The sequence below is a fragment of the Amblyomma mixtum genome, chromosome 1 (genome assembly GCF_055824585.1).
Source record: "Amblyomma mixtum isolate Tamu chromosome 1, ASM5582458v1, whole genome shotgun sequence".
Taxonomy (NCBI): domain Eukaryota; kingdom Metazoa; phylum Arthropoda; class Arachnida; order Ixodida; family Ixodidae; genus Amblyomma; species Amblyomma mixtum.
This window is the reverse complement of record NC_143012.1, coordinates 85,005,484-85,031,043: the sequence shown is the minus strand read 5'-3', so window position 1 is coordinate 85,031,043 and position 25,560 is coordinate 85,005,484. Positions and strand designations below refer to the sequence as shown.

At 47.0% G+C, this 25,560-nt stretch overlaps 1 protein-coding gene and 1 long non-coding RNA gene across 3 annotated transcripts in view; one reads left to right on the top strand and one right to left on the bottom strand.

Moving 5' to 3' along the window:
• Positions 1-120: 120 nt before the first annotated feature.
• Positions 121-25,560, top strand: part of LOC149367068 (uncharacterized) — a 116,905-nt gene continuing 91,465 nt past the window's right edge. For both annotated transcript variants that reach the window (XR_016284506.1, XR_016284505.1), the window contains exons 1-2: positions 121-653; positions 4,376-4,470. This is a non-coding gene — a long non-coding RNA (uncharacterized LOC149367068). The remainder of the gene's footprint in view (positions 654-4,375; positions 4,471-25,560) is intronic.
• On the bottom strand, positions 22,915-23,929 carry LOC149367074 (uncharacterized). Its single transcript, XM_089566434.1, is given in 2 exon segments — positions 22,915-23,001; positions 23,003-23,929. Coding segments are annotated over 2 exon segments (1,014 nt in total).

The window sequence follows — 25,560 nt, the reverse complement described above, 5'->3', positions numbered from 1 at the left end:
GTCTGAAAATTTAACATTTAATATTACTCCAGAATGATATGCAATTGTTGTTAAAACAATCAAAAGAACGTTTTGACACAAGCCACACACGAACGAGCCAAGTCAAGCCAACCAGCCAACGTTGTCACGAGCGAAATTGAAATATTTGTTTGAGGAAAGGAAGTCGCAGTAATTGTATCGCGTCTCGGTTCCGAGCCGCGCTGTAAGGGAAGGGAGGAAGGTGGATGTGAAAGAGGTGCCGTAGTCGAGGGCTCCGGGATAATTTCGACCACCTGGTGATATTTCACGTGCACTGACATCGCTGACATCGCTCAGCACATGGGCGCCTTTGTCGCCTCCATCGAAACGCGGCCGCCGCGGCCGGGTTCGAACCCAAGGAACTTTTGTTCGGTAGCCGAGCGCCCTAGCCACTGAGCGGAAGTTTTGTTTTCGGCAGCAAGTGTGTTTGTGTCGCCGGATTCCATGTGGCTGAACAGTCCTGCTGGTCTTGTGCGAAGTGCATTTGGGGCGAAAAAGATAGTTGTGGAACACAAGAGGGATAAGCTCTGGAGCAGAGTCAAAGGCGGTCATTCTCATGTGACCTCTGCCCTTCGACCTGCGAGGACACCGCTTCAAGGAAGATGCAGAGAACGTGACGTTGAACTCGCACTCAGGTGAGCAAAGCTCTTTGGCAAGCTCGCTAGCGCAGAGCGCATTTCAAAGGGTCCCAGTCCGTCGCGTGAGCACGTGGCACACAGTAACTAGCGCGCGAACCATGGCGCGAGCAGGTTGCTTCTTTTGTTCCGTTTACGCTTGTTTAGTCGTTGGAAGTGGCGCAAAAAGTACATGTGCATATTTTGAATTTAACGCCTCGGGCAATGACGCCTTGGAAGCCAATTTTCTTCTACCCCTGTTACACGGGCGTTTTCAACGGCAGTTCAGTTGACCGTCAGTTGAACTGAACGGCAGTTAGCAGTGTTACACGGCAGCGCTAACTGCCGTCCAAATCTCAACGGCAGTTGAGTTCGACTGAGATCGGGGGTCCCAGTTGAACGGCCAACTGACAAGATGGCGTCCAACGGATAAAAAAAATTACCGTCGTGGATTGTCTTGGCTCAGTGTATTGCGGCAAACTAAGAAAACACTCCAAATAAAACTGGAGACGCATTAAACACAGGTTGACATAGCGCGTGCGTCGAGCAGTCGAATTGAGAAAACACAAAAAAAACGACGACGACCAGCGAACCGACCCACATCGGATAGTCTTGGCTACGAACCGACATCGTCACGCAAATTTTTGCCCAAAAGCAAAAAAAAAGGCACAAAATTTGTCGCTATAGGAAAGAATATGTACAAGACGATCATTTAGTACACACAAAAAAATGTACACGCTGTTTTTCTTTACTTTCATTTCGCTCTAGAGGCGACGTCACGTGGTTAGTGAGCTAACTGAACTGAACGCGAAGTGCTCGTGTAACAGCAAGCGAATCCAGTTGAAATCAACGACAGTTGAAATACTCAACTGAGGGTTAACTGAACTGCCGTTGAAAGCGCCCGTGTAACACGGTAGCGTCGGTAGCGTAGCGTCTCGCATGATGCTGCAGTGAGCTTTGAAAAGACTATGTGCTGGCGCTTTCCTTGAATTTCTGTTTTCATGCTGTTTCGACTTAACATCGGAACATAGCTGTGATGTCAAAGTTTAGGTCACGTTTGAGGCATAAAAATACTCTTTTTCCTCGTTGGCGTTGCATAACCCTCGCAGCGCCGTCCCTCCTCCTCCGCTCTAAAAGTTTGTGCGTCGTATTTTCCCATTTTCGATTGTTTACTTGATGTTTCTGTTGCACTGATCTGTGCACCTTGTTTGAATTATTCGTAGCGGCGACTGCGACGTAGCGGTGCAATTATATTCAAGTGACAGAAGCCAACAGCCACAGAAACCAAGGGGCACAGGGGATTTTTTATTTTTTTATTTATTTATTTATTTTGTGGTGTTGATCAATTTAGAATATTACTGAATATGTTATCGCTTAAAGATAATTGATTAGAAAAGCAGAAGAAAAAACAACCACATGCCGCCGGTGGGATCCGAACCCACGACCTCCGAACCCACGACCTCCGAATTACGCGTCCGGTGCTCTACCTCTGAGCTACGGCGACGGCTATCAAATCTTCTGCTTTCGTGGGTATTTATGTTTACAAGTAACCTAACCTTGAGAGTGTTCATCAGTGCCACCCACGTTCATAAGAGGCGGACGTAGAACGTCCTGAGTTACCGCAGGTGTGACGTAGAACGTCATCGAACGGTGAGGGTGGAAGCTGCGTGAGAACCCTCTTATGCTTCCTATGGCGTCAAGGCTGCCAGAACCGAGGCCCTCGCTAGCAATAAATAAATAAAAAATTAAAAAAATCCCCTCTGCCCCTTGGTTTCTGTGGCTGTTGGCTTCTGTCATATTTATAACGAGCCCCTCATTCCCCTTCCCTTGTTTGCTTAATTATATTCAAGGTTATATAATTTCATCTGGTAAATTCCTCTGCTAGAATCACAACTTTTTCTTTTCCGTATTTTTTTTATTTTGTACAAATTCTAGCTCTGAAGTCCCAAAATTATCAAAACACTCCACTCCTTGTACATGAGTGCGTTTGTATCCGCTATGCACCCTGGCCGATCACCCGCCGTGGGTAATTACCATTAAGCCTGAGGACATCATCCAAATGCTCAGCCACTACAAGCCGGAACACGGTACATCAGGCTTTTCGTGGCACCCCTGCAGGAAACATAAGTACAGAGGGCAAAATGCATGTCTAGAACGGCCGAACTGCGTGCTCCCGGCCACTCAGAGCTACGTGTACGACGTCTAGCGATGTAACGCCTGGTTCGAGACGACGGAGTGTGGGCATGCGTGGCCAAACTGATAGCGCCGCCTGTCTTTTCGGGGCTCGCAGGCGGCCGCGGCTTTAGCTCCTGCTTTTGTCGTTAGTAGCGCTGATTTGCGCTACCGTCTGCGAAAGGACATACGCGGCAGAGCGCGCACAACTGACTTCTTTTTTAAGCATGAAATGCTTTTAGCTCCCGTTGTCGGCAGTGTGGTGACGTCACGCCGAGACCGAGAGCCATCATCCGGGCACTGAAATCCACTCATCCGGGCACTGAATTCCAGTCATCCGGGCTCTGAAACGAGAACATCTGGGCACCGTACCAGACTTTATCTCTAAGCCCTCCTACGCGACCGGCATGCAAGCGCCGGTTGGTCTCCAAACGAGACAAAAAATAACTGCTGCCAGTGCCTTCTCAATGTTTATCAAGATATCAGTGGAGCTGTGGGTTTCATAATGCACGGAATTATAATTTCCGATTTCTAATAACGCGTGCAAAAAGCACATAAATGCCACGTTACACTTCGTTGCCATACGTGATCCGGGGGAGAAGCGCTGCGTTCAAAGTTCAAAGGGCAAGGCATCTCACCAAGGGGTGGTGGTGTTCCCTTCCTTTATGGTGCGGTTCGGGTGTCCACCAAGATGGCAGAGAATTACTGCGCCATTTCCTTTCCTCAAAAAACCTTAAGTTCAAATGGCAAGGCATTGGGCTGAACGGGTGGTGGTGTTCCTCCCTTCCAGTACGGTGCGGTTCGGGTGTCCACTGAAATGACATTAGGCCCTTAAACATTTCATGCTTACTCTACTCTCGTTTACGGGAGAGGGAGAGATTTTTTTTTACCTTCTTTTTGTGCGACGACAGCCACCACACCTGAGGCCCCAGTATGCTTTCAATAGTCACATGCCTATTTTGGCATTTGCCGAAGAACTCCAAAACGCCAAACCTCGCTCCCTTATCTAAGGCTCGTAGCCGCGATGACGATGCAGTACACCAGCGCGTATGTGATGCGGTGAATTGCTCCTCGCCAGAGCTTTGCAAGTGCACAAAAAGAAAGTAAAAAAAAAAAGAAGTCAGTGGTGGGCGCTCTGCCGCGTATGTCCTTTCGCAGACGGGAGCGCAAATCAGCGCTACAAACGACAAAAGCAGGAGGTAAAGCCGCGGCCGCCTGCAAGCCCCGAAAAGACAGGCAGCGCTATCAGTGTGGCCACGCATGCCCACACTCCGTCGTCTCGAACCAGGCGTTATATCGCTAGACGTCGCGCACGTAGCTCTGAGCGGCCCGGAGCACGCAGTTCGGCCGTTCTAGACATGCATTTTGCCCTCTGTACGTGCAGTATAGATGGAATTCCAATTCCTCCAGTTCCTTTCATTGGAGAAAATGTAAAATATAACTTTGAAGGTGGCAACCGTTAAAAAGTCTCAGTCCAGTCTTCGCCATGGTGCCAGGAGCATTTGTTGTGGAATCTTGCTTCATAGATTTTTTTTTGTCCTTGCTCTCGAACAATGCTTTTTGTATTGCAGGTTCCTTTGTGTATTGCAAAAAGGACATGTTGGACACCGCCATGGTGAGAGCCGTCGTCCGCTAGTTCTACGGAGATGAGAGACTAGCACAAACTGCAAGTCCCACATGACGTGAAATCCGTCCTCAAAGTATTGGTTGGTGGTGTGCATGTTCATTTAATTTGCATGCAACCAGTTGCAGGTGAGCAGCGCAGCCATGTTTGCGCAGTGGCTCCATAGACATTTCTGGTGAGTGCAGATCTTGAAAATGGTCTGTAGAGTGAAAAATGTTGCGGTGGAGAGACCCTGATAATCTAATACCCGTGCCACACGGACAGACTTAATGCCATTAAGTGCTTACTGCCTTAAGTTTTAATGGCATTCGTGCGGTGCCACACGCATAAATTTAATGGCATTAGCCTTACTGCCATTCGCGACCTACTGAGTTCACCACAACTCATTCGCCCGTGCAACGTGTACTCTCGTTCCCATTCCACACGCAGAAAAGCATGCAGCTTTGTTAGTAACAACTTCCTAACCAGTAGGAAATGGTTAATTCTTAACTTTCAGTCAGATGAGGCATCAGTACCGCATTTTCGATGCGAAGAGCACCATTTTAACCAGCCTTAGTGACAGGTACTCTCGACTTATGTGCTGACATGCGAGTTTATGCCTACTTTTTCGACTTGTAAAGCAGGAACAGCCATATTTTCTGGAAAATCGTTTTTACATTACATTTGAACAACATTCCCGATATATTGTGCTCACTAAAAATGTTTATATTCAGATGAAACTTTTAACTACTTTGCAAGCGTTATCGCCATCGTCACTTCTGATAATGGCATTAAACGTGGACGTGTAGCGCCAACTCCGGAAATAATGGCATTAACAAACTTAAGGCCTTAAGCATTTACTGCCATTTCTTGTGCGCGTGTGGCACGGGTATAAGCCCCATGGTCTGGCCAGAGTATGAATGGCACTCACTTTTGGCTGTTTGCGCTGTTGTAGGCCACGGTACTATTACGTTAACTCACGGACAACTTTTTGCGGGTGTGCAGGCAACGGTACAGAGGCAAAGCTTCCACACTCGTTTATCAATGCGTCATGTAGTCTGCACAAGGCTGACATCGCTTGCGGTTTTGCTTTCAGCGGCATAAATGTCAGCTGTCCATACCTTTTCACGAACAGTGTTACCGTTCAAGCAACAGTGCTTTTATGGCAAGTTGAAATTTTTTGTTTAAAGATATCGATCGCCGTCGTTATTTCTAGTCTATTCAGAGAAACTGTAGGTTTCTTGAGGTGTAAGAAATATAAGTTTTTTAAAAAGAAATATTTGTAATTGTGTGCACATACCTTTGAATTTTGACACATATTTCAGCAGTGTGACATGGGAGGGAGATGGATATCTTGTTTTCGTTTTCAAGTCATTGCTTTTCTAGTTTTTTTCTAGCGCCTATATTCAGGGCTTTATAGAGAGAATGGTCTTATCTATTAACTAGAGCTGTCCATGCTCACACTGTTTTAGATATGTTGAGCGAGATATTTATAGAGAAAGGGAAAGTGAAGTGAATTCTTTGACAGAAAAATACAGAAATGCACTTGCAATTCAGTGCATTTTATTGTAGGTGTCCACAAATAAAGAGACCGTAATGAAGTGCTTAAAGCTACGAGAAGAAACAATGCGGAGACGTACCAAGACATTTTGGCTGAGCATCAAGAGAAATGCTCGCAAGAAAAAAAAGTTATAGCTCTCCCTTGGTGCCCTAGCGATGCCAGAAGCACAAAATGCTTTATTGTTGAGAAAATGGTACTCTGAGCAGTTCTTTGATACCACTCATTTCGCTCTCACTCTAGCTAGAAGTGTTGAAGTCTGAACCAGCCGAAGTCACAAGGCTCTCCATGTCGCCCTCGTGGTCACACTCCTAGAATTCTTTCTCGCAAGTTCTGCATGAGCACACTCATGTTTCTTGAAGAAAACACTCATCAGAGGTCTGTCTGGTTGGGAAAGGAATTTAATTTAACTGAGACTAAAATGCCAACCAGAAGTTAAAAATATTACAGGGACACCTAACCATTTCTCATGATGTGTGAATGCGAGAGAAAGTGTAACTGGTTCACTAGGTCAGTGGACACCTCATTCGTGCTGTGAAGCTGTGGGGGGTACCTACAGCCTCACATAGAAGATCTCTGGTTTGGAAAATAGTTCCGGGGCCTCTATTCTACCAGTTGTTCCATCTTCCTAGAAGCAGTAGCGCCCTTTCCTTCCAGTCCCCGAAGTGCTGATGTACTTCTTCGACTGCCTTCAGTGATTCATCTGTTGAGAGTCCAGCCTTGTACAACTTTGTCATCCTTCTTTCCGTCAGTGTTGAGAAATTTGCATTGATGCAAGCCAGGTCTCTTTCCATACTCGCGTCTTTGAACACGGGTTTTGCTTTGATCACACATGTAGCGTCATCCTTGGATTTCCTCAAAGACAGGTTTGACAGAGTAATGTCAGGCGCTGCAGTGTGGGGGAGGGGCCGTGTGGGGAAGGGCTGTGTGGGGCCTTGTGGCCCGCTGACCTAGAGGTCCGCGTGGCCTGTTTTGTGGGTGGTGGCGCAGTGCAAACTGCTGCCACCAGGGTGGTCCCGCTCCAGGCTCACTGTGTGTGACCTGTGCAGGAAACCGCTGTGATGCTGTGCCCTGCTGCACCACGGCGGGGTAGCTTAGAGTTTGCTGCGAAATTTGTTTCCACGCTTCCCTGAAAGATACGTTCTCTCTGACTTTTAGTGTTATTATGTCACTTTCCTTTTTCCAACCTGGGCATGACCGTGAGTAAGGTGGATGACTGCTCTCAGAGTTTGCACAAAGGTGAGGTTCAACATCACAGTTTTCAGTGGGATGGTCGTGAGAAGCACATTTGTCGCAGGTCTGTTGGCCCCGGCAGCTCTGCGAACCGTGGCTGTATCTCTGGCATTTGTAGCATCAATGGGGGTTCGGTATGTATGGTCCGAGTTTGAGCTTTGTGTAACCTACCTCCTCGGAATCAAGTAGTATACTAGAGGCAAGTGCGAGAACAATGCTTTGTTGGTATTTCCATGTTGTCACGCCTTTTTTGATCCTGTACACATTTGTTACATTTTGTTTCTAAGTCCGTCTAGGATTTCTTCTGTTAAATACTTCAGGTCATCATCGGAAATTACTCCATGAACAGTATTCAATCAACGGTGCTGGGTGATTGTCACTGGTATTTGTCCAAAACCTGTTGCTCCTGACAACTTCTCATATTGATGATTGTAAAGGACTTCCAACAGGAGGCCGCCATTTGCCAGTTTTTTGATTTTGTAGCCTTGTCCGATGCTTTCAGTTAGGGTTCTTGTTACAAGGAAGGGTCACACCAGTCGTGCAGTTAGGTCCGCATGTTCGCTGTGGACCACGTGGAACCTTGGAAAGTTGTTTTCATTTTTTAAAAATAAATTTGCAGTTATTTCGGTGCGCACTCATTTTGGAGGGCAATCGGCTACAAGAAAGGAAGTAGCCATAAAGTTATATATATATATTATTTTATATTATTTCGGTGATGCCTTTCTTTGCTATCGCCAACAATGGCTGATGATCAGTTTCCACAGTTATCTTAGTGCCAGCTATGAACTCTGAAACCTTTCATATCCAGATGTGATTCCAAGGGCTTCTTTTTTTATCTTGGCCTACAGCCAGACCCTGTTATAACGAAGTAACATTGGGACCATAAATTAGTTTGTTGTATACGATATTCGTTGTAACAGTATATAAATCTCGGCTCTGACAGATCCGCAGTTTGGCTCGTGCAAATATTCTAGATATTAAAATGCATTCACGATAAACAAAGTAATCCTTACCCGTCTCCTTGTGGCATTTCAAACAAAATTGACCGGAATATGGCAAGGTCGCATTGTAACACAATAAAGTTCATTTGACAAAATAGGTCTGCGTTAATTTATTTGAAGAAGGATGTGATCTTCATCTAGTGCCTTTTCACAGCACTGAGCGAAATGAAGTTTTCCACAGTGTCTACGCAAAAGAGGGCCTTTTCTGTTTCAGTAGGTTTGGTTGTTAGGGGTTTTTCCAAATAGCATCTCGGCCTCCTAGCCATGTCCACGGTGTCCGCACTGCTTATCGGTGGTTCATCACGTTCACTGTCAGCTTCGCTATCGCTGCTTCTGTTATCCTCAGTTAACACGATGCGATCCACAATTTCGTAATCCATCGGCTCGGGCGCTACGGCCAAGTTCTTCTCGGCTGAAACGAAATCGTCAAATGCGATGCCTGGGAGTGCCAGTCGATCCCAAGTTTTGTCCAGCTCTACCAGATCTTTGGGCTGAACTTTGTCTTCAACTGCAGGCAAAACAAAACCGAAATCTGCAAAACAGTTCTTTATTCTGGACTGCCTCACTTCATTCCATGATCCGTACAACATTTTGAGCATCATCTTGATGTTGATGGATGTTGATCTGCGTCGATCGTTATCGAAAACCAGTTGCATCCCCAAACAGTTCCGATAATTGCACTTGAGTGAACGGATAATGCCCTTGTCCAACGGCTGCAAAGCATAAGTTGCGTCTGGTGTCAGGAACACTAAGCGAAGTGCCTTCAGCACGATCGAGACTTTGTGTGCTGAACTGTTGTCCAAGACTGACAGAACTTTTCTGTGCTGCCTCTCCGTGTCCTGGTCGAAGCTTTGAGCCAGTCCTCGAAAAGCTTGGACATCATCCAGGCCTTTTTGTTAGACATGTACTCAACCTGCAAATTCTGGACACCTGTCAGGCACCTCGGACGGGCAGACTTGCCAATGATGGTGAGCAGTCTTTTGTCAGAGCCACCCATGTTCACTCCTGCTACTGTCACCCTGTCCTTGTTCTTTTTGCCTCCATGGCAGGTTTCGTTCTTTACTGCCATTGACCGCTCTGGGAGCAGCTTGAAAGACATGCTGTTTTCGTTGACATTGTACACATTGCACTCGTATTCCTGGAGCAGAGGCCGAAAGTTCTCTAGCCACTTTTCACATGTCTCCACGTTGACAGCGGACCCTTCGCCATGCAACTTGTTGCACGCAGTCTTGTGCCTGTCTTTAAAACGTTGCAGCCAACTGCTGCTTGCATGTAATCGTCATGCCCCAGTGCACAGGCCAGGCTGTTGGTCTTCGTTTAAAGAAATGCTCCCGATACTGCAAGTTTTGCGCCCTTACGTCTTTAAACCATGAAAGCAAAGCCGGTTCCACATCCGGGTGATGGCAAGGCCTAACTCGCTTACGAACGGCTTTTATGGCGCCTTCGGTGTTGCCCTCAATCTTATTCCTTGTGGCCAAAATGGTGGATAAGGTACTTGGGGGAACGCTAAATTCCGATGCAACGTCGTTTTTCTTGCGGCTACTGTCCACAGCTCTCAATATCTGTAGCTTTGTCTCGAGCGAGATAGCCTTCCTCTTCGTTTCCATTTCGAGCGCTGCAAGAGAAGGGACAGTGGCGTTGCCGACTTGCAATCTGGGCCAATCGAGGCAGTGGTGCTGACATGGAACACAACCTACACACCGTCCCACCACCTCACCGTACACTAGATTCACCCGACATAGGCAGCAGACCTGGACATCGCTGGTCTGCATGCGTATCTGGCAGAATTGCCTGGCTTGCCTGTACGTGAAGCACAGGTATGTTGGGGAGTTGGGGTCCTTCGAATGTGAGAAGGGCTGTCGTTGAAGAGGCGAGAATTCTGGAGAATAAGAGCTCGCTGCGGTTGTCTCTGATGCACACCCCCGCCATGAGGGTGCCGCTTGTCTCCCGGGGATCCAGTCCGTGAGACTCCTCGGATTGTCGTGGCTGGAAAGGGGACATACGCTTGCATGGGGTTGGGGCTGACGTCCACATTGAGTTCGGTAATTTCACAAAGCTCCGCCGTTTCTTCGTGCACGGTGCTAATCACAAGGATGTTGGACCCAACATATGAGGTCGGAGTATGTACAGGGTGGATCAAAAGTTTCCATCCCGCAGAGTCTGCTTTTGAACAGTATAGTCAGGGAGTTACGACACTTGTGAAGCTCATAATAATTGTAGAGGGTATAAGAAGCATCGTTCTAACCTCTTACAACCTTGATAGCTTTAGCGGCATCTTACGTGCCAGAATACACCGAAGAAAAGCGGATCCTGTGGCCTGGGAACTTTCGAACTACCCTGTATTTGTCTTTCACCTTGGTCACGTCTCGGCCAGAATGAACTGGCGCTGTGAAAAAGGAGCCGAGTCGGGTATTTCTCGAACACAAGTCCACGTGCTGGTCGGATGACGACTTTGATGTCATATTTCGGAAGGAGTTGAAGTTTGGGACGGCAAGGACCCGGTTGATGGGTTTCTTTTGGTTTCTGTCCACGGAGGAAGCAGAGTCCGAAATAAAGGAATTCTAAGCTTGCCTGGCGTGTCTGCAGAGCTTCTTTGCCCATTGCTTATTGAGTGCATGCTTTCAGCCTGGACCTCTGTCAAGAGCTGAGCTCGCATTCTCCACGGACAAAGAAGACGAGATCCTGGTTCTGCGGTGGGGGGGAATCCATTTTGCCCTGTTGAACAAAAGAGGCAATGATGGGAATGTTGAAAACCAGCATCCAACCCCTTGATAGATTGTAGTATGTTGGGATGATTGGGCATGTTGAATGTTGGGATGACGCTGGGATCACCAGCATAAAAAATAAACGACGGGACTGTGAAAACTGTTGGTGTCGGCATGCTGGATGTTCAAAAGTTAAGCCCGTACACGTTGGCAACCATAAAAAAGTGACGGGAATCTTAGAATGGCAGTATTCATTCCTCATTTTTGGTAATCTGAACATTGTCTGTAGCTGGCATGCGCTGCATATGTGTTTTAAAAGAAAAACAACATCGAGTTTGAATTCCTCAAGGTAAAGCCTCTTCATTGTGGGATTACAGATCGCTCTGGCTTCTCTCCTGTGTGCTTACCAAGGCGGCCTGCTTCGAAGCTGCGTAGATATTTGCGGACAGCAGCTACTTGCACTTCCGATGGTGGTGCTGGTGCAGGATGAGCAGCCACAAACTTGGCAAAATAGTCTGAAAGAGAGATAAGATAACGTTCTTGGTCATTAACAGTGTGAAAATGTCACGTTGATATTGATGACAGCCACAAAAAAGTGACGGGAATCTTAGAATGGCAGTATTCATTCCTCATTTTTGGTAATCTGAACATTGTCTGTAGCTGGCATGCGCTGCATATGTGTTTTAAAAGAAAAACAACATCGAGTTTGAATTGCTCAAGGTAAAGCCTCTTCATTGTGGGAAAACAGATCGCTCCGGCTTCTCTTCTGTGTGCTTACCAAGGCGGCCTGCTTCGAAGCTGCGTAGATATTTGCGGACAGCAGCTACTTGCACTTCCGATGGTGGTGCTGGTGCAGGATGAGCAGCCACAAACTTGGCAAAATAGTCTGAAAGAGAGATAAGATAACGTTCTTGGTCATTAACAGTGTGAAAATGTCACGTTGATATTGATGACAGCCATAAAAAAGTGACGGGAATCTTAGAATGGCAGTATTCATTCCTCATTTTTGGTAATCTGAACATTGTCTGTAGCTGGCATGCGCTGCATATGTGTTTTAAAAGAAAAACAACATCGAGTTTGAATTGCTCAAGGTAAAGCCTCTTCATTGTGGGATTACAGATCGCTCTGGCTTCTCTCCTGTGTGCTTACCAAGGCGGCCTGCTTCGAAGCTGCGTAGATATTTGCGGACAGCAGCTACTTGCACTTCCGATGGTGGTGCTGGTGCAGGATGAGCAGCCACAAACTTGGCAAAATAGTCTGAAAGAGAGATAAGATCACGTTCTTGGTCATTAACAGTGTGAAAATGTCACGTTGATGACAGCCACAAAAAAGTGACGGGAATCTTAGAATGGCAGTATTCATTCCTCATTTTTGGTAATCTGAACATTGTCTGTAGCTGGCATGCGCTGCATATGTTTTAAAAGAAAAACAACATCGAGTTTGAATTGCTCAAGGTAAAGCCTCTTCATTGTGGGATTACAGATCGCTCTGGCTTCTCTTCTGTGTGCTTACCAAGGCGGCCTGCTTCGAAGCTGCGTAGATATTTGCGGACAGCAGCTACTTGCACTTCCGATGGTGGTGCTGGTGCAGGATGAGCAGCCACAAACTTGGCAAAATAGTCTGAAAGAGAGATAAGATAACGTTCTTGGTCATTAACAGTGTGAAAATGTCACGTTGATATTGATGACAGCCACAAAAAGTGACGGGAATCTTAGAATGGCAGTATTCATTCCTCATTTTTGGTAATCTGAACATTGTCTGTAGCTGGCATGCGCTGCATATGTGTTTTAAAAGAAAAACAACATCGAGTTTGAATTGCTCAAGGTAAAGCCTCTTCATTGTGGGATTACAGATCGCTCTGGCTTCTCTCCTGTGTGCTTACCAAGGGCGGCCTGCTTCGAAGCTGCGTAGATATTTGCGGACAGCAGCTACTTGCACTTCCGATGGTGGTGCTGGTGCAGGATGAGCAGCCACAAACATGGCAAAATAGTCTGAAAGAGAGATAAGATAACGTTCTTGGTCATTAACAGTGTGAAAATGTCACGTTGATATTGATGACAGCCATAAAAAAGTGACGGGAATCTTAGAATGGCAGTATTCATTCCTCATTTTTGGTAATCTGAACATTGTCTGTAGCTGGCATGCGCTGCATATGTTTTAAAAGAAAAACAACATCGAGTTTGAATTGCTCAAGGTAAAGCCTCTTCATTGTGGGATTACAGATCGCTCTGGCTTCTCTCCTGTGTGCTTACCAAGGCGGCCTGCTTCGAAGCTGCGTAGATATTTGCGGACAGCAGCTACTTGCACTTCCGATGGTGGTGCTGGTGCAGGATGAGCAGCCACAAACTTGGCAAAATAGTCTGAAAGAGAGATAAGATCACGTTCTTGGTCATTAACAGTGTGAAAATGTCACGTTGATGACAGCCACAAAAAAGTGACGGGAATCTTAGAATGGCAGTATTCATTCCTCATTTTTGGTAATCTGAACATTGTCTGTAGCTGGCATGCGCTGCATATGTTTTAAAAGAAAAACAACATCGAGTTTGAATTGCTCAAGGTAAAGCCTCTTCATTGTGGGATTACAGATCGCTCTGGCTTCTCTTCTGTGTGCTTACCAAGGCGGCCTGCTTCGAAGCTGCGTAGATATTTGCGGACAGCAGCTACTTGCACTTCCGATGGTGGTGCTGGTGCAGGATGAGCAGCCACAAACTTGGCAAAATAGTCTGAAAGAGAGATAAGATAACGTTCTTGGTCATTAACAGTGTGAAAATGTCACGTTGATATTGATGACAGCCACAAAAAGTGACGGGAATCTTAGAATGGCAGTATTCATTCCTCATTCTTGGTAATCTGAACATTGTCTGTAGCTGGCATGCGCTGCATATGTGTTTTAAAATAAAAACAACATCGAGTTTGAATTGCTCAAGGTAAAGCCTCTTCATTGTGGGATTACAGATCGCTCCGGCTTCTCTCCTGTGTGCTTACCAAGGCGGCCTGCTTCGAAGCTGCGTAGATATTTGCGGACAGCAGCTACTTGCACTTCCGATGGTGGTGCTGGTGCAGGATGAGCAGCCACAAACTTGGCAAAATAGTCTGATAAAAAGATAAGATAACGTTCTTGGTCATTAACAGTGTGAAAATGTCACATTGATATTGATGACAGCCACAAAAAAGTGACGGGAATCTTAGAATGGCAGTATTCATTCCTCATTCTTGGTAATCTGAACATTGTCTGTAGCTGGCATGCGCTGCATATGTGTTTTAAAAGAAAAACAACGAGTTTGAATTGCTCAAGGTAAAGCCTCTTCATTGTGGGATTACAGATCGCTCCGGCTTCTCTCCTGTGTGCTTACCAAGGCGGCCTGCTTCGAAGCTGCGTAGATATTTGCGGACAGCAGCTACTTGCACTTCCGATGGTGGTGCTGGTGCAGGATGAGCAGCCACAAACTTGGCAAAATAGTCTGAAAGAGAGATAAGATAACGTTCTTGGTGATTAACAGTGTGAAAATGTCACGTTGATATTGATGACAGCCACAAAAAAGTGACGGGAATCTTAGAATGGCAGTATTCATTCCTCATTTTTGGCAGTCTGAACATTGTCTATAGCTGGCATTAGCTGGCATGCACTGCATATGTGCTTAAAAAAAAAAAAAAGAAACACCATCGAGTTTGAATTATTCAAGCCTCTTTATTGCAGGATTGCAGATCGCTCTGGCTTCCTTCTTGTGTGCTTTCCAAGGCGGCCTGCTTCTACAAAGAAGTCGCGTAGATATTTACGGACAGCTGCGACTCACACTTTACCACGGTGCTGGTGCAGGATGAGCAGCCACAAACCTGGCAAAATAGTCTGAAAGAGAAATAAATATATATCCCTCTTCGTTTGTCTCAATGGTAGCGTAAATGTTAGTTTTACAAACTGTTGAATACTTACCTGGAACAAATTATTTAGAACTAGGCACTTTAAAGGAGGATAGCCACCAATTTCGCTTGCACGTTTTCTTTGCTGAGATTACTATACATGGACCACCGCACCATATTCGCTTACAACCGCAATTTAATTTATAGTTGAGCCCATTTATAGTGGCCGCAGTTACAGCAAACGCTTATTGTAAACAAGGGTGGTGCTACCATCAGTCGTATGAGAGCAATGGCATTGTGTCTCTACAACGAATGGCCATGGCCGCACCACTCGGTTGTGCCGTACAAGGTACTAACTCCTCACCCCAACAATGTAATATACGATGTATACAATATACAGTGTAATAACAATGTAATATACAACTCAGGCCCGAGGTTGAATACATGAACACTTAGTTGCCAGCAAGGTCGCACTTAGACATGGCGCCTTTGGGAGCTTTCCAAATCAACTGATGCAAGGCTCGTGGTGTCTGAATTTGCAAACATCCTATGCCACATACTTTATGAGCAATGGGCAGGACACTTGCAGCAATCCAAATTATCTGAATCTGAGCACTCGCCAGGTTTCACAGCACTTGCATTTCTGAGGCTTGCTATTGGAAGCAAATACTGTTTACTGCTACTGGTTTGTTTTCAATTTGGTGACCCATGCATTTCAATGACATTTTGTCTTTTGTTGCCCGACCACTGTGGTAGCCAATAGCGCATGTCTTTCACTGTGATGCAGGCTTCCATGATGATATGAAGTGTAGGATTCAGATGCTGCACCAAAAGCCATGCCTTGTAGAGGAAGCAAGCAAGCCTACCATTGTATAAAAACCCAGAGCATCAACATCTTCATCCAGATCGAACATATCATGTGTTATCACTGGGCACTTGATCTCCATACCCGACTTGACCATCACTCCCCTGATGATGAACATAGGCAGCGGGAAGCCTGATATGTCCTTGATGTTCCATTCCTTATTTCCATTCCAGTTTTCCGTGTAGGTTGCAAGCCCCACACAACTCGTCGGGTGACGGCTCCAGAACTGAACCAATATCCCTCATCTGCGCTCGTTGAGCCCTGATTTTAGGAAAGTGCAGATTCCCTCCCGCAGAGCATCAAGAAACTCAACATACACTTGGGTCGAGTGCAGCCCATTTGTTCACTAATGATGGTTGGTTTATTAGGGTTTAACGTCCCAAAGCAACTCGGGCTATGAGGGACGCCGTAGTGAAGGGCTCCAGAAATTTCGACCACCTGGGTTTCTTTAACGTGCACTGACATCGCACAGTACACGGGCCTCTAGAATTTCGCCTTCATCGAAATTCGGCCGCCGCCGCCGGGATCGAACCCGCGTCTTTTGGGTCAGCAGCCGAGCGCCGTAACCGCTGAGCCACTGCGGCGGGGCATTGTTCACTAATGAGGCTACTTTATTGGTATCTTTATTGGTATGATTAGGTCAATAGCCAAGTAGTGATGCTTGGTCTGAAGTGCAGTAGCAGATGGTCTTCACACTTCATGGCAGTATGCATCCAACCTAGTCAAGTTGTCTAAAATTAGAATGAAAGGCCTCCAATGCTTCAAACGTATGTTTTTGTGGGTGTTGTGGGAAATTTCTCTACTGACACTTTGCGCCTGAGACGTGGCACAAAAAGACTAGAAATGACATAAAAAAACAAAACAAGGAAGCAAATAATAGTACTTTTGGTTCTTATACCAGAAAGCCCCACTAGGTTTTAACTTTTAAATATTAATGCAGTCTCGCAGTACCATAAATTATGCAACATTTGCTTGCTTGTCAATGCCTGCACTTTTTCTGGTGTTGCTGGCACTTTAGATGTAGCGCTCAGCATAGTCCTACAGGCTGCGCGTGGCTGCCTCCTCCATTATCCAAAGCTGCCTGCCGATTTCAAGGCAGCACTTGCTATCTGATGTATTCCGCATTATCCACACCCACTTCTCAGGCGGAATCTCCAACTTTGAGCTGGGCATGACCTACACAACGCTGCCTGGCGATTTCAAGGCAGCACTTGCTATCTGATGTATTCCTCATTATCCACACCCACTTCTCAGGCGGAATCTCCAACTTTGAGCTGGGCATGGCCTGCACAACGCTGCCTGGCGATTTCAAGGCAGCACTTGCTATCTGATGTATTCCGCATTATCCGCACCCACTTCTTGGGTGGAATCTCCAACTTTGAGCTGGGCATGGCCTGCACAACGCTGCCTGGCGATTTCATGGCAGCACTTGCTATCTGATGTATTCCTCATTATCCGCACCCACTTCTTGGGTGTAATCTCCAACTTTGAGCTGGGCATGGCCTGCACAACGCTGCCTGGCGATTTCAAGGCAGCACTTGCTATCTGATGTATTCCTCATTATCCACACCCACTTCTCGGGCGGAATCTCCAACTTTGAGCTGGGCATGGCCTGCACAACACATGCAACAAAATATCCTTGCTTCCACTCTTTCCTGAAACAGCACCTCAAAATCGAGCTTGAGGAAAAAATGTGGTGTACACTTTATGACAGGAAGTGCGTCTTCAGTCCCAAGCTTAGCAAACCTTTAAAATCCTTTTGCTGTTGGAAGAAGGAACTGCATCATGCTGTGTGTTAATATTGTAACGGCATACGACCTACGCTAACTAAGAGTGCGCTGCGCTATACAAATAAAGAAGAGGCGCGGGGCGAGCGCAAGGGGAGAGCGTGCGGCGCTAGCGCGAGAGGTAGAGAACGAAAGAGAACCGCCGCGGCCGGTTGTGTCTGGGTCTCCTGCGTCTCTCTGTGCCTTTCTCTGCGCGGGCCCACCGTCCCGTAACAATATTTAACCTTGGCAGGATGGCAGGAAGTGTGTCTTCAGTCCCTAGCTTAACAAACCTTTAAAATCCTTTTGCTGTCGGCAAAAGGAACTGCATCATCTATGTGTTAATATTTAACTTTGGCAGGCACATTCATATGGTCACTAAACCTAATGCTGCTGAACTACTTTAAACTACTTTAACGCCTTATGAGACATGAAGTTTTGAGCAATGCACGCTGGCTATTCAGGGCGGGATTCTCGTTCTTATCAGCTAGGACATAGGAGTCCCACCGCGCCATGAGTGTGTTTGAGAAAGTGGGACATAAGTTTCCCGCTGTCACCACTTCGTGCACTTTAGCATGCGTTCCCAGACTCCCTTAGTGCACATGGGGGTAGCGGTCTCGGACTCAAAGCGATGCCCTCGACTCAGCGTGGCAAGCTCATTGGAGACTAGCTACCAGGTGACAAGAGGTTTTTGGTCGTTTGGTGCCCAGCTTTCGCCTGTCGCAAGCCAGAGAATGGGTCGGAGCCAAAGGTGCACAAACAAAACAGACTTTATACAGCAAAGAGATGATAGAGAGGATTTTACAATCACTGGTACCAGCACATACAAAGTGATTAACAAAACAATGCAACTCGTGCAAAGTTACACTCGAGAGAGATTACAGCACAAAAGGAACATTGCACCTAAAGTCCACTAACACAAGAGGGAGGTAAACAAACAAAACACAATTTGTTCACCGGCACTGCAGTAGTCCGACGACCAGAGGTCCACGACGGTGCCGTCCCGCAAACTGGCGCGCGCTGCCTCATTGAACTGTGGCTGGGCGAGAGGTTTGTCCCGGGAGTCAAGTGGGTGTGCTTCACTGAAGCTTCAACGGCGGCTCAGGCTAGTCGACAGCGATCAATGCCCTTCTTATATAGGCTAGCTCCACGTCTGTCTGTTCTTTTCTCCAAGGCAGGCATGCACATACACACAGTATCGGCTGCATGTGCGCCAGGCACACGTCCCCATTGGTCAAACGCCGGGAGCGGCTTCTGGTCTGACGCCGCCGTCAACACGCGAGTGAAGAGGCAGGGGGCATCTCTTAGCTTACGCAAGCCTACGCCCTCTCCGCCAATATTGAGTAGAAACGACCCCGGCATTCTAGAAGGTTCTGACGCAATTCCTTGGCATCGCGCCAGTGAGCGGTGGTGGAGGGGGCAGCCACACACACAAGGCTAGTCGCTCTCCGGGGTTTCCGTCTCCCCAGTTTTACGGCGCGTGTTGGCGAGATGCGTCTGCTCGTTGCTGTTTTTTTTTTTTTTTTCCAAAATTGTGCCGAATTTTGTGACACCCGCTGACCGCTCAAGCACAGCCGCTTAAGAAAAAGAAGTATTACTTTGTGATGTGAAATTGCTGTGGGCATACAAGCAACAAAGGACATAGCATACAAAAGCCTACTTTCTATGACGAAAAATCTAAAGAATGGCATTCTGTATTCAGCGCTCACTGTCATGTTCGGAGAACAAACACGGGCGCGCCTTCCGCTGTCTACTTTCTGTTGTGGAAAGGCAAGAAGCAAGTTGCACAAAGGGACACGTCACAGAATTTGCAGGTTAACGTGTTCTTGCTTCTTTGGCTTTTGTAGAATACCACCTGCATCTTCTTCGGTTTGCATTTGGGACAGGGTGGTGGGCAGCCCCAAGGTACCTAACCTCCTGAGAACGCCAACCATCTTCTGTCCGGGCTCGCTTCCACATTTCTTGTACTGGAATGCAGGCAATACATTTTTCTGTCTGAAGGTTCGCTAGTTCGCTGCCGAGAAGCAACCGAAACCACAAATACTCCGATTGCGTATGGTGAGAGTACTGAATGAATGCATTCACTACTGCAGCATTCAACACATAATAGAACAAACGGTGCCAGCCTTTCTTGGACCTCCTGTCGCGCACACAGGCATTTCTTTTCCGGTCGAAGCGGTAGACTCCTCCCATGTACTTCTTAGAGTCAGAGACCACTTTTGGACAAGCCACACCTATCTTAGACCCATTGGATAGGGTGCGATTATCTTCAACTATCTCGCAAGGGTCATGAAAGTTGGAGATTATAGTGACAGTTCTGTTGTCTCTCCATTGATATACTGACACCTGCCCTTTGGCCCTCCAAACTTACTGTCCCCTCTTTATCCGCTGGTCGTACTTTATTTCAGAGGGTATGTCCTTTCTGTTCTTGCGAACGGTACCAGCGGCGAGGATGTTTTTCTCAGACAATTTTTCCATTAGTCTTGCAGTAGTGAAAAAATGATCAAAATAGAGCTGAGTGCCTTCGTCCAATTCACTGCAGAGCGACAGAACGACATGCTCTCCTAGGGTCAGACTGGCCTCTCTTTCAGTTGATTTTTTCTTCGTAAATCTGAAGTTCGCCCAGATAGCCGGTTGCAGAGTCAGCGCGACACCACACTTTGTAGCCTCTCTTTATCGGCTTCATGGGTGCATACTGTTTCAGTGCTGATCGACCTTTGAAGCAAACCATGGACTCATCGATAGCCTGGTGGTTTGATGACGTGTATTGAGTACGAAGCGCTCATTTAGAGCGTTCACAAGGGGCCTGACTTTCGCAAGTCTCTCAAAGCCTTCTTCACCATGGCGCTTGATTTTCTCGTTTGTAAGGTGCAGAGTTCATTGTGGCCTGGAACCTTTTGAATGTCATGATGGTGGAGGTCTCAGCAACATTGAAATATCTCTCACTGCTCCAGTTGTCGAACTCTCCATAGGCGCAGTGTATCGCGGGCGCCTCCATTCCTGGGCGCACTAGCAGATGGCAGGAGCGCTGCGAGTAGCTCTACTCAGGTGCAGCTCTGCGTTGGCGACGGTGCTCAGTTCCTTCGACGTAGCAACTTACAAATGCAATATGCATTGTCACCTGTGTTTTTTTTTTCTGAATGTTTTTAAAGTCTGGCGTTTAGCAGTTCGATTAGAAATCTTTATTCGGCTCTAGAGAGGCTGGTGCGCTTCCCCGGAGTCTGCGGTTGGAGTCCTTATTACAGGACCCCAGCTGCCTTGGCCATCTGCTGCGCTCTGCTAATCAGCTGTGGCTGGTTTTCAGGCGTTGATCTCATTACCATTACATTTTGTCAATGCCATCGAGACGCCAAATTTTCTTCTCGTGGTGGTGAAAATCATTTGTCTTCTATTATATATTGTTACAGAGAGGTGATTGGAATATGGCCCTATTGGCCCTTTCCCCTCACAATACTAGGTGGAGCCCCTATTCCGAGACCCCATTGGGAAGCAATGCTGCCAGCGTCCGGTGCACCAAGGCCTTTTGGGTCTTGAGGCCTTGACAGCCGAGCAGGGCCGCCTCCCAGTCCTCTCTGGTGGGGTTGGGGGGGATAGATGGGTTTGATTCACACGCCCAAACCATGTGGAAGGTGTCAGCCACCTCCCCTCAGAACTGGCACGCGCCATCAAAAGATGTGTTGAAATGCTTAAGCACCTCCGGGCACAGTACAGTGTTCTTGAGAATTTTCTTCTGGAAGCTCATTTGCTTACAGGCTTAAGCACAATCTGTGTTTTAGCATCAATTGGCTTGAAGAGGGGCTACACATTGCTCAGTCAAGTAATAGTCTTGTTTGGGCGAGTTGGTTCATCTTTGAACGGGTACGTACTTGCGCAAAAAAGACAGGGCACAACAAAGGAACACACACGACATGTACAAAGCGCAACTTCCAACTCATTCGCAGTTAACTGTGTAAAGATACTCAAAGATGCAGATTCTTTTCAAGCCAGCTATTTGTAATTGTGGAAAAAGCGGTGAAGTAGCAATCAGCAGGCCAACTTGATCTTTTAAAATTGTGGGAATAAATCCAAAGCACTCTTTCTTGGCATATAACTTGTATAATAGGATAAATGGCAGATTTAAACAACACACGTTCATCACTTTATTTTGGGGGCTGAAAAACAAAAAAACAAATGAAGCTTGCACTGTTTTCATGTTTTCACCACAGTGCAATATTCTCACCTACATGAGCTTAGCTCGCTTGCAAGCAGACTTTACTCATGCATACGAGGGACGTTCTCTCTGCAGGAGCCATGCATAAAAGTGCAATGTTGAAATGATGTCGAAAGGACTTTGATTTCTTCTGGCAATGTGGGGATTCCTAATCTCTCTCTCGCTTTGTTGTCAGTGATCACTTGATGACATAGTGCAAAGCACTCTGGTGCCAAACACTCGTTGTACTTGGTTACGTCTTCTGTTACCTGGATAGTTTGAGTCTCTCGTGAAGTCTCGAAGTATCGCTGCAGTATGAGAGTTGCTCTATAGAAAGAATTGGCCTTGCCTTTTCAATGATGTTTAGAAAAATAACGAGCTGCCTCTGCTGTCCAAACCACAGCAATACGTCTGTCCCATCTAGTTTGTGTCATCCATGTTCTTTTTGCGCTATGCTTTCTAAGAGCTTGTGTATTTTTCTATAAGGTGCGTGGATAAGGGAGTAAAAAAAAATTGCAACCCATTAGATTCTAGTACTTGAAACAAAGCTGTTTGGACAACATTAGACATTTGTGAATAAAACAATGTACTTGACATTGATAGCACATATAGATATATCATGTCTTAAAGTGTCTTCAGGATGTACCTGGAGCGAGAGTTGATTATTTTTCTAGGTACTATAGTTATGAGAACCGAGAAGGTCGCACGAGCTAAATTTACTGTTTGCAACCTATATATATATATATATACATATATATATATATATATATATATATATATATATATATGCACAAAAAGATAAACATGCTTGGTTGAAACGCTTCATTTAAGTAAACATTTATTGCTAGTTGACGTTTCGGACAGAGCCTGTCCTTTTTCAAAGGACATATATCATACAGTATACAATATATCATATATTAATATCATACAATATCAATAACAATATCGTCAATATAAAATAATACCCCTGGACATCCTTCTAAAATCTCAGTCATGATTTGCTGAGTGAGTGAGTGAGTGGAAACTTTATTGATTTCTTAAGTTTCGCTTGCGGTGGAGGTCGTCTTCAGGTCTTGAGGTTGCCTCCTTAGCCTTGGGTGGTCCCCTAGTCCAGGGCTCCACTGAGTCTGGCCACCTCGCTTGCGTGTGCTATGAGTGCCCTTTGGGCCTCTAGCTCGCAGCTGGTGAGCCGGCTCTCCCATTGCTCCGCACTTGGTGTGTCGTGTTTGTGGAACGATATGTTTCTATCGCATTCCCATGTTATGTGGTATAGTGTTGGCCTCGCTTCGCATGAAGGGCATGTGGCGCGGTATTGTGTCGGGAACATCTTGCTTAGTATATATAAGTTGGGGAAGGAGCCTGTCTGTAGCTTCCGCCATTTTGCGGCTTCTTCCTTGCTTAGCTCTTTGTGTGGTGGGGGGTATTTGTATCTTAGCCACCTGTATAAACTTAGTGTTTCAGAGTACCCAGCCCCTAGGCTAGTCCAGAGCTCCTCCGGGGCTTGTGACCCCCCAGCTCGGATAGTAAGCCCTCGAGCTAGTTCGTCCGCCCTTTCGTTGCCCCAGACCCCCGCGTGGCCTGGTATCCAAATTATGTTATGTTTCTCTCTCCTCCCCGACGGTGTCCCCTCGCTGAGGATCCTGAGTGTCGTTTTGCCTACCCTTCCTTTTGTGTAGCTTCGACACGCTTCTTGTGAGTCTGTTAAGATATTCAAGGGTCTCCCCTTTCTATCCCCCTCCCTCATTGCTAGGGCTATCGCTATCTCCTCCGCCTCTGCTACATTTGATGCCCTGGCCGTGAGGCTCGTTATGTGTTCTCCCTGGTGGTTGACGACTACTGCCGCCATCCTGTTTCTATGTTCGCCGTAGTACGGGGAGGCATCGGTATATACCGTGCTGTCTCGATGTCCTATCGTTTTCTCGTAGTGCTCTGCCCTAGCTTTCCTTCTGCTGGCATGGAGATTTGGGTCCACGTTGCGGGGTATGGGTTGTATGCTTATGTTACTTCTTAATGTATCTGGTATGTCTGCCCTGTCACTCTGATGGTTCTCCGTCTCTCGACCCAACCTCGTCAGAAGTGCTCTTCTGGTTTTTGTGTCGCTGACTCTTCGGACTTGCGCTTTAACTTGGCATTCACTCAGCTCCTCGAATGTGTTGCTGAGCCCCAACTGCATTAGTTTCTCGTTGGCCGTGCTCCTTGGTAGATGTAGTGCTGTCTTGTATGCTTTGCGGAGGATTGTTTCTGCTTGCTGCCTTTTGGCTTTGGTTGTTGCGTGGTATGGTAGTGAGTATGTCACCCGGCTGACTATCAGGCTGTTCACCAGTCTGATGGTGGAGGTCGTCTTCATGCCGGGTCTTTTGTTGGCTACACTGCTTATCATTCGGCCTACTTGCTCTGCCGCTTTGCTTAGCAGGCTGAGTGTGTGGCTGCATTTCCTGCTGCTTTGCAGCCACATGCCGAGTATTCTTATTCTTTGTTCCGGTATATTCTGCCCTTCTAGTTTCACCTCGAGGCTGGCTTCCGTGGGGTGCCTTCCTTCTCTGAGGAGTTCTGACTTCTACGCAGAGCATTTTAGTCCCCTTTTCTTCGTATATTCTTCGATGCAGATGGCTGCCGCTTGTAGCGCCTCCTGCTTACTTCCCAGCGAGCCTTCGTTGGTCCATATGGTTATGTCGTCCGCATACATTGCATGTCTAATCCCTTGTATCTGGCTAAGTTCTCTGGCTAGGATGATCATTGCTATATTGAAGAGCACTGGTGATATCACCGAGCCTTGCGGGGTTCCTTTGCATGGTGTTTGGAAGACTTCGCTTCGCAGGTCTCCCAAGCCCACCGTTGCCGTTCTGTTCGTGAGGAAGCTTCTCACGTAGTTGTGCGTTTTCTCTCCGCAGTCAGTGGTGTTGATGCCTTCCATGATTGCTGCGTGGGATACGTTTTTGAAAGCCCCTTTGATGTCGACGGCCATGACTACGTTTTCCCCTTTGCTCGGCATTGTTTCTAGGACTTCTTGCTTCAGTTGTAGTAGCACGTCTTGTGTCGATAGGTGTTCCCTGAAGCCGAACTGAAATGCCAAATGTGCTGACCGCTGAGCCGGGCCTTCGGGATGGACGCGGCTTTTGTTGTTGATATTTGCCTGTTTGCACCGCACTCTCCCTCGTCTTCCTCTTCGCCTGCCTCAACTCCCAGTGCCCGTGGGAAGGTGGCGCCACCTGCATGTGGAGGGGACAATCCGTCGCAGTGGAGCACCAAGTGCTCCGGGAGCTCCTCTTGCTTTCCGCAGGCCCTGCAGATAGCGGCTTGCACGTGGACAGAGGGGTTGAAGTGGCGGTGTTTGAGTGTGCACAGCGCACGCGCTCTTGCCTCGAAGAGCAGAGCACTGCTCCCGCTGTTGTCGCACAGCGGCTCTGGTGCAATTTCTTACTTATGCGCTCGTATAGTTGAAGCGCTGCCTTTTTTTGCATAGCGGATTGCCAGTGAGTGCAGCTGTGGTGCAATTTCTTACTTATGCGCTCGTATAGTTGAAGCGCTGCCTTTTTTTGCATAGCGGATTGCCAGTGAGTGCAGCTGTGGTGCAATTTCTTACTTATGCGCTCGTATAGTTGAAGCGCTGCCTTTTTTTGCATAGCGGATTGCCAGTGAGTGCAGCTGTGGTGCAATTTCTTACTTATGCGCTCGTATAGTTGAAGCGTTGCCTTTTTTTGCATAGCGGATTGCCAGTGAGCGGTTTCCACTGCCTGTACCTGGGCCCGTACTTTGTGGCTCTGTTTGTGTTCGGTTTGTTCAGTGTTCTCGATGGACTGGGCATAGAAACTGAATTTGCCGCGTACCTGTTGGACGTGAGCGCACCATTGCGTTTCGACCCATTTAAAGTGTAAGTACCGGAACACTTGGCGTGCTCGACAGGTGTCAGATAGTATGCGCAGCCGTTCCTCGAAGGTGACTTTGCTGCTGGCCTCCCGAGCTTCGAACAACGACCAG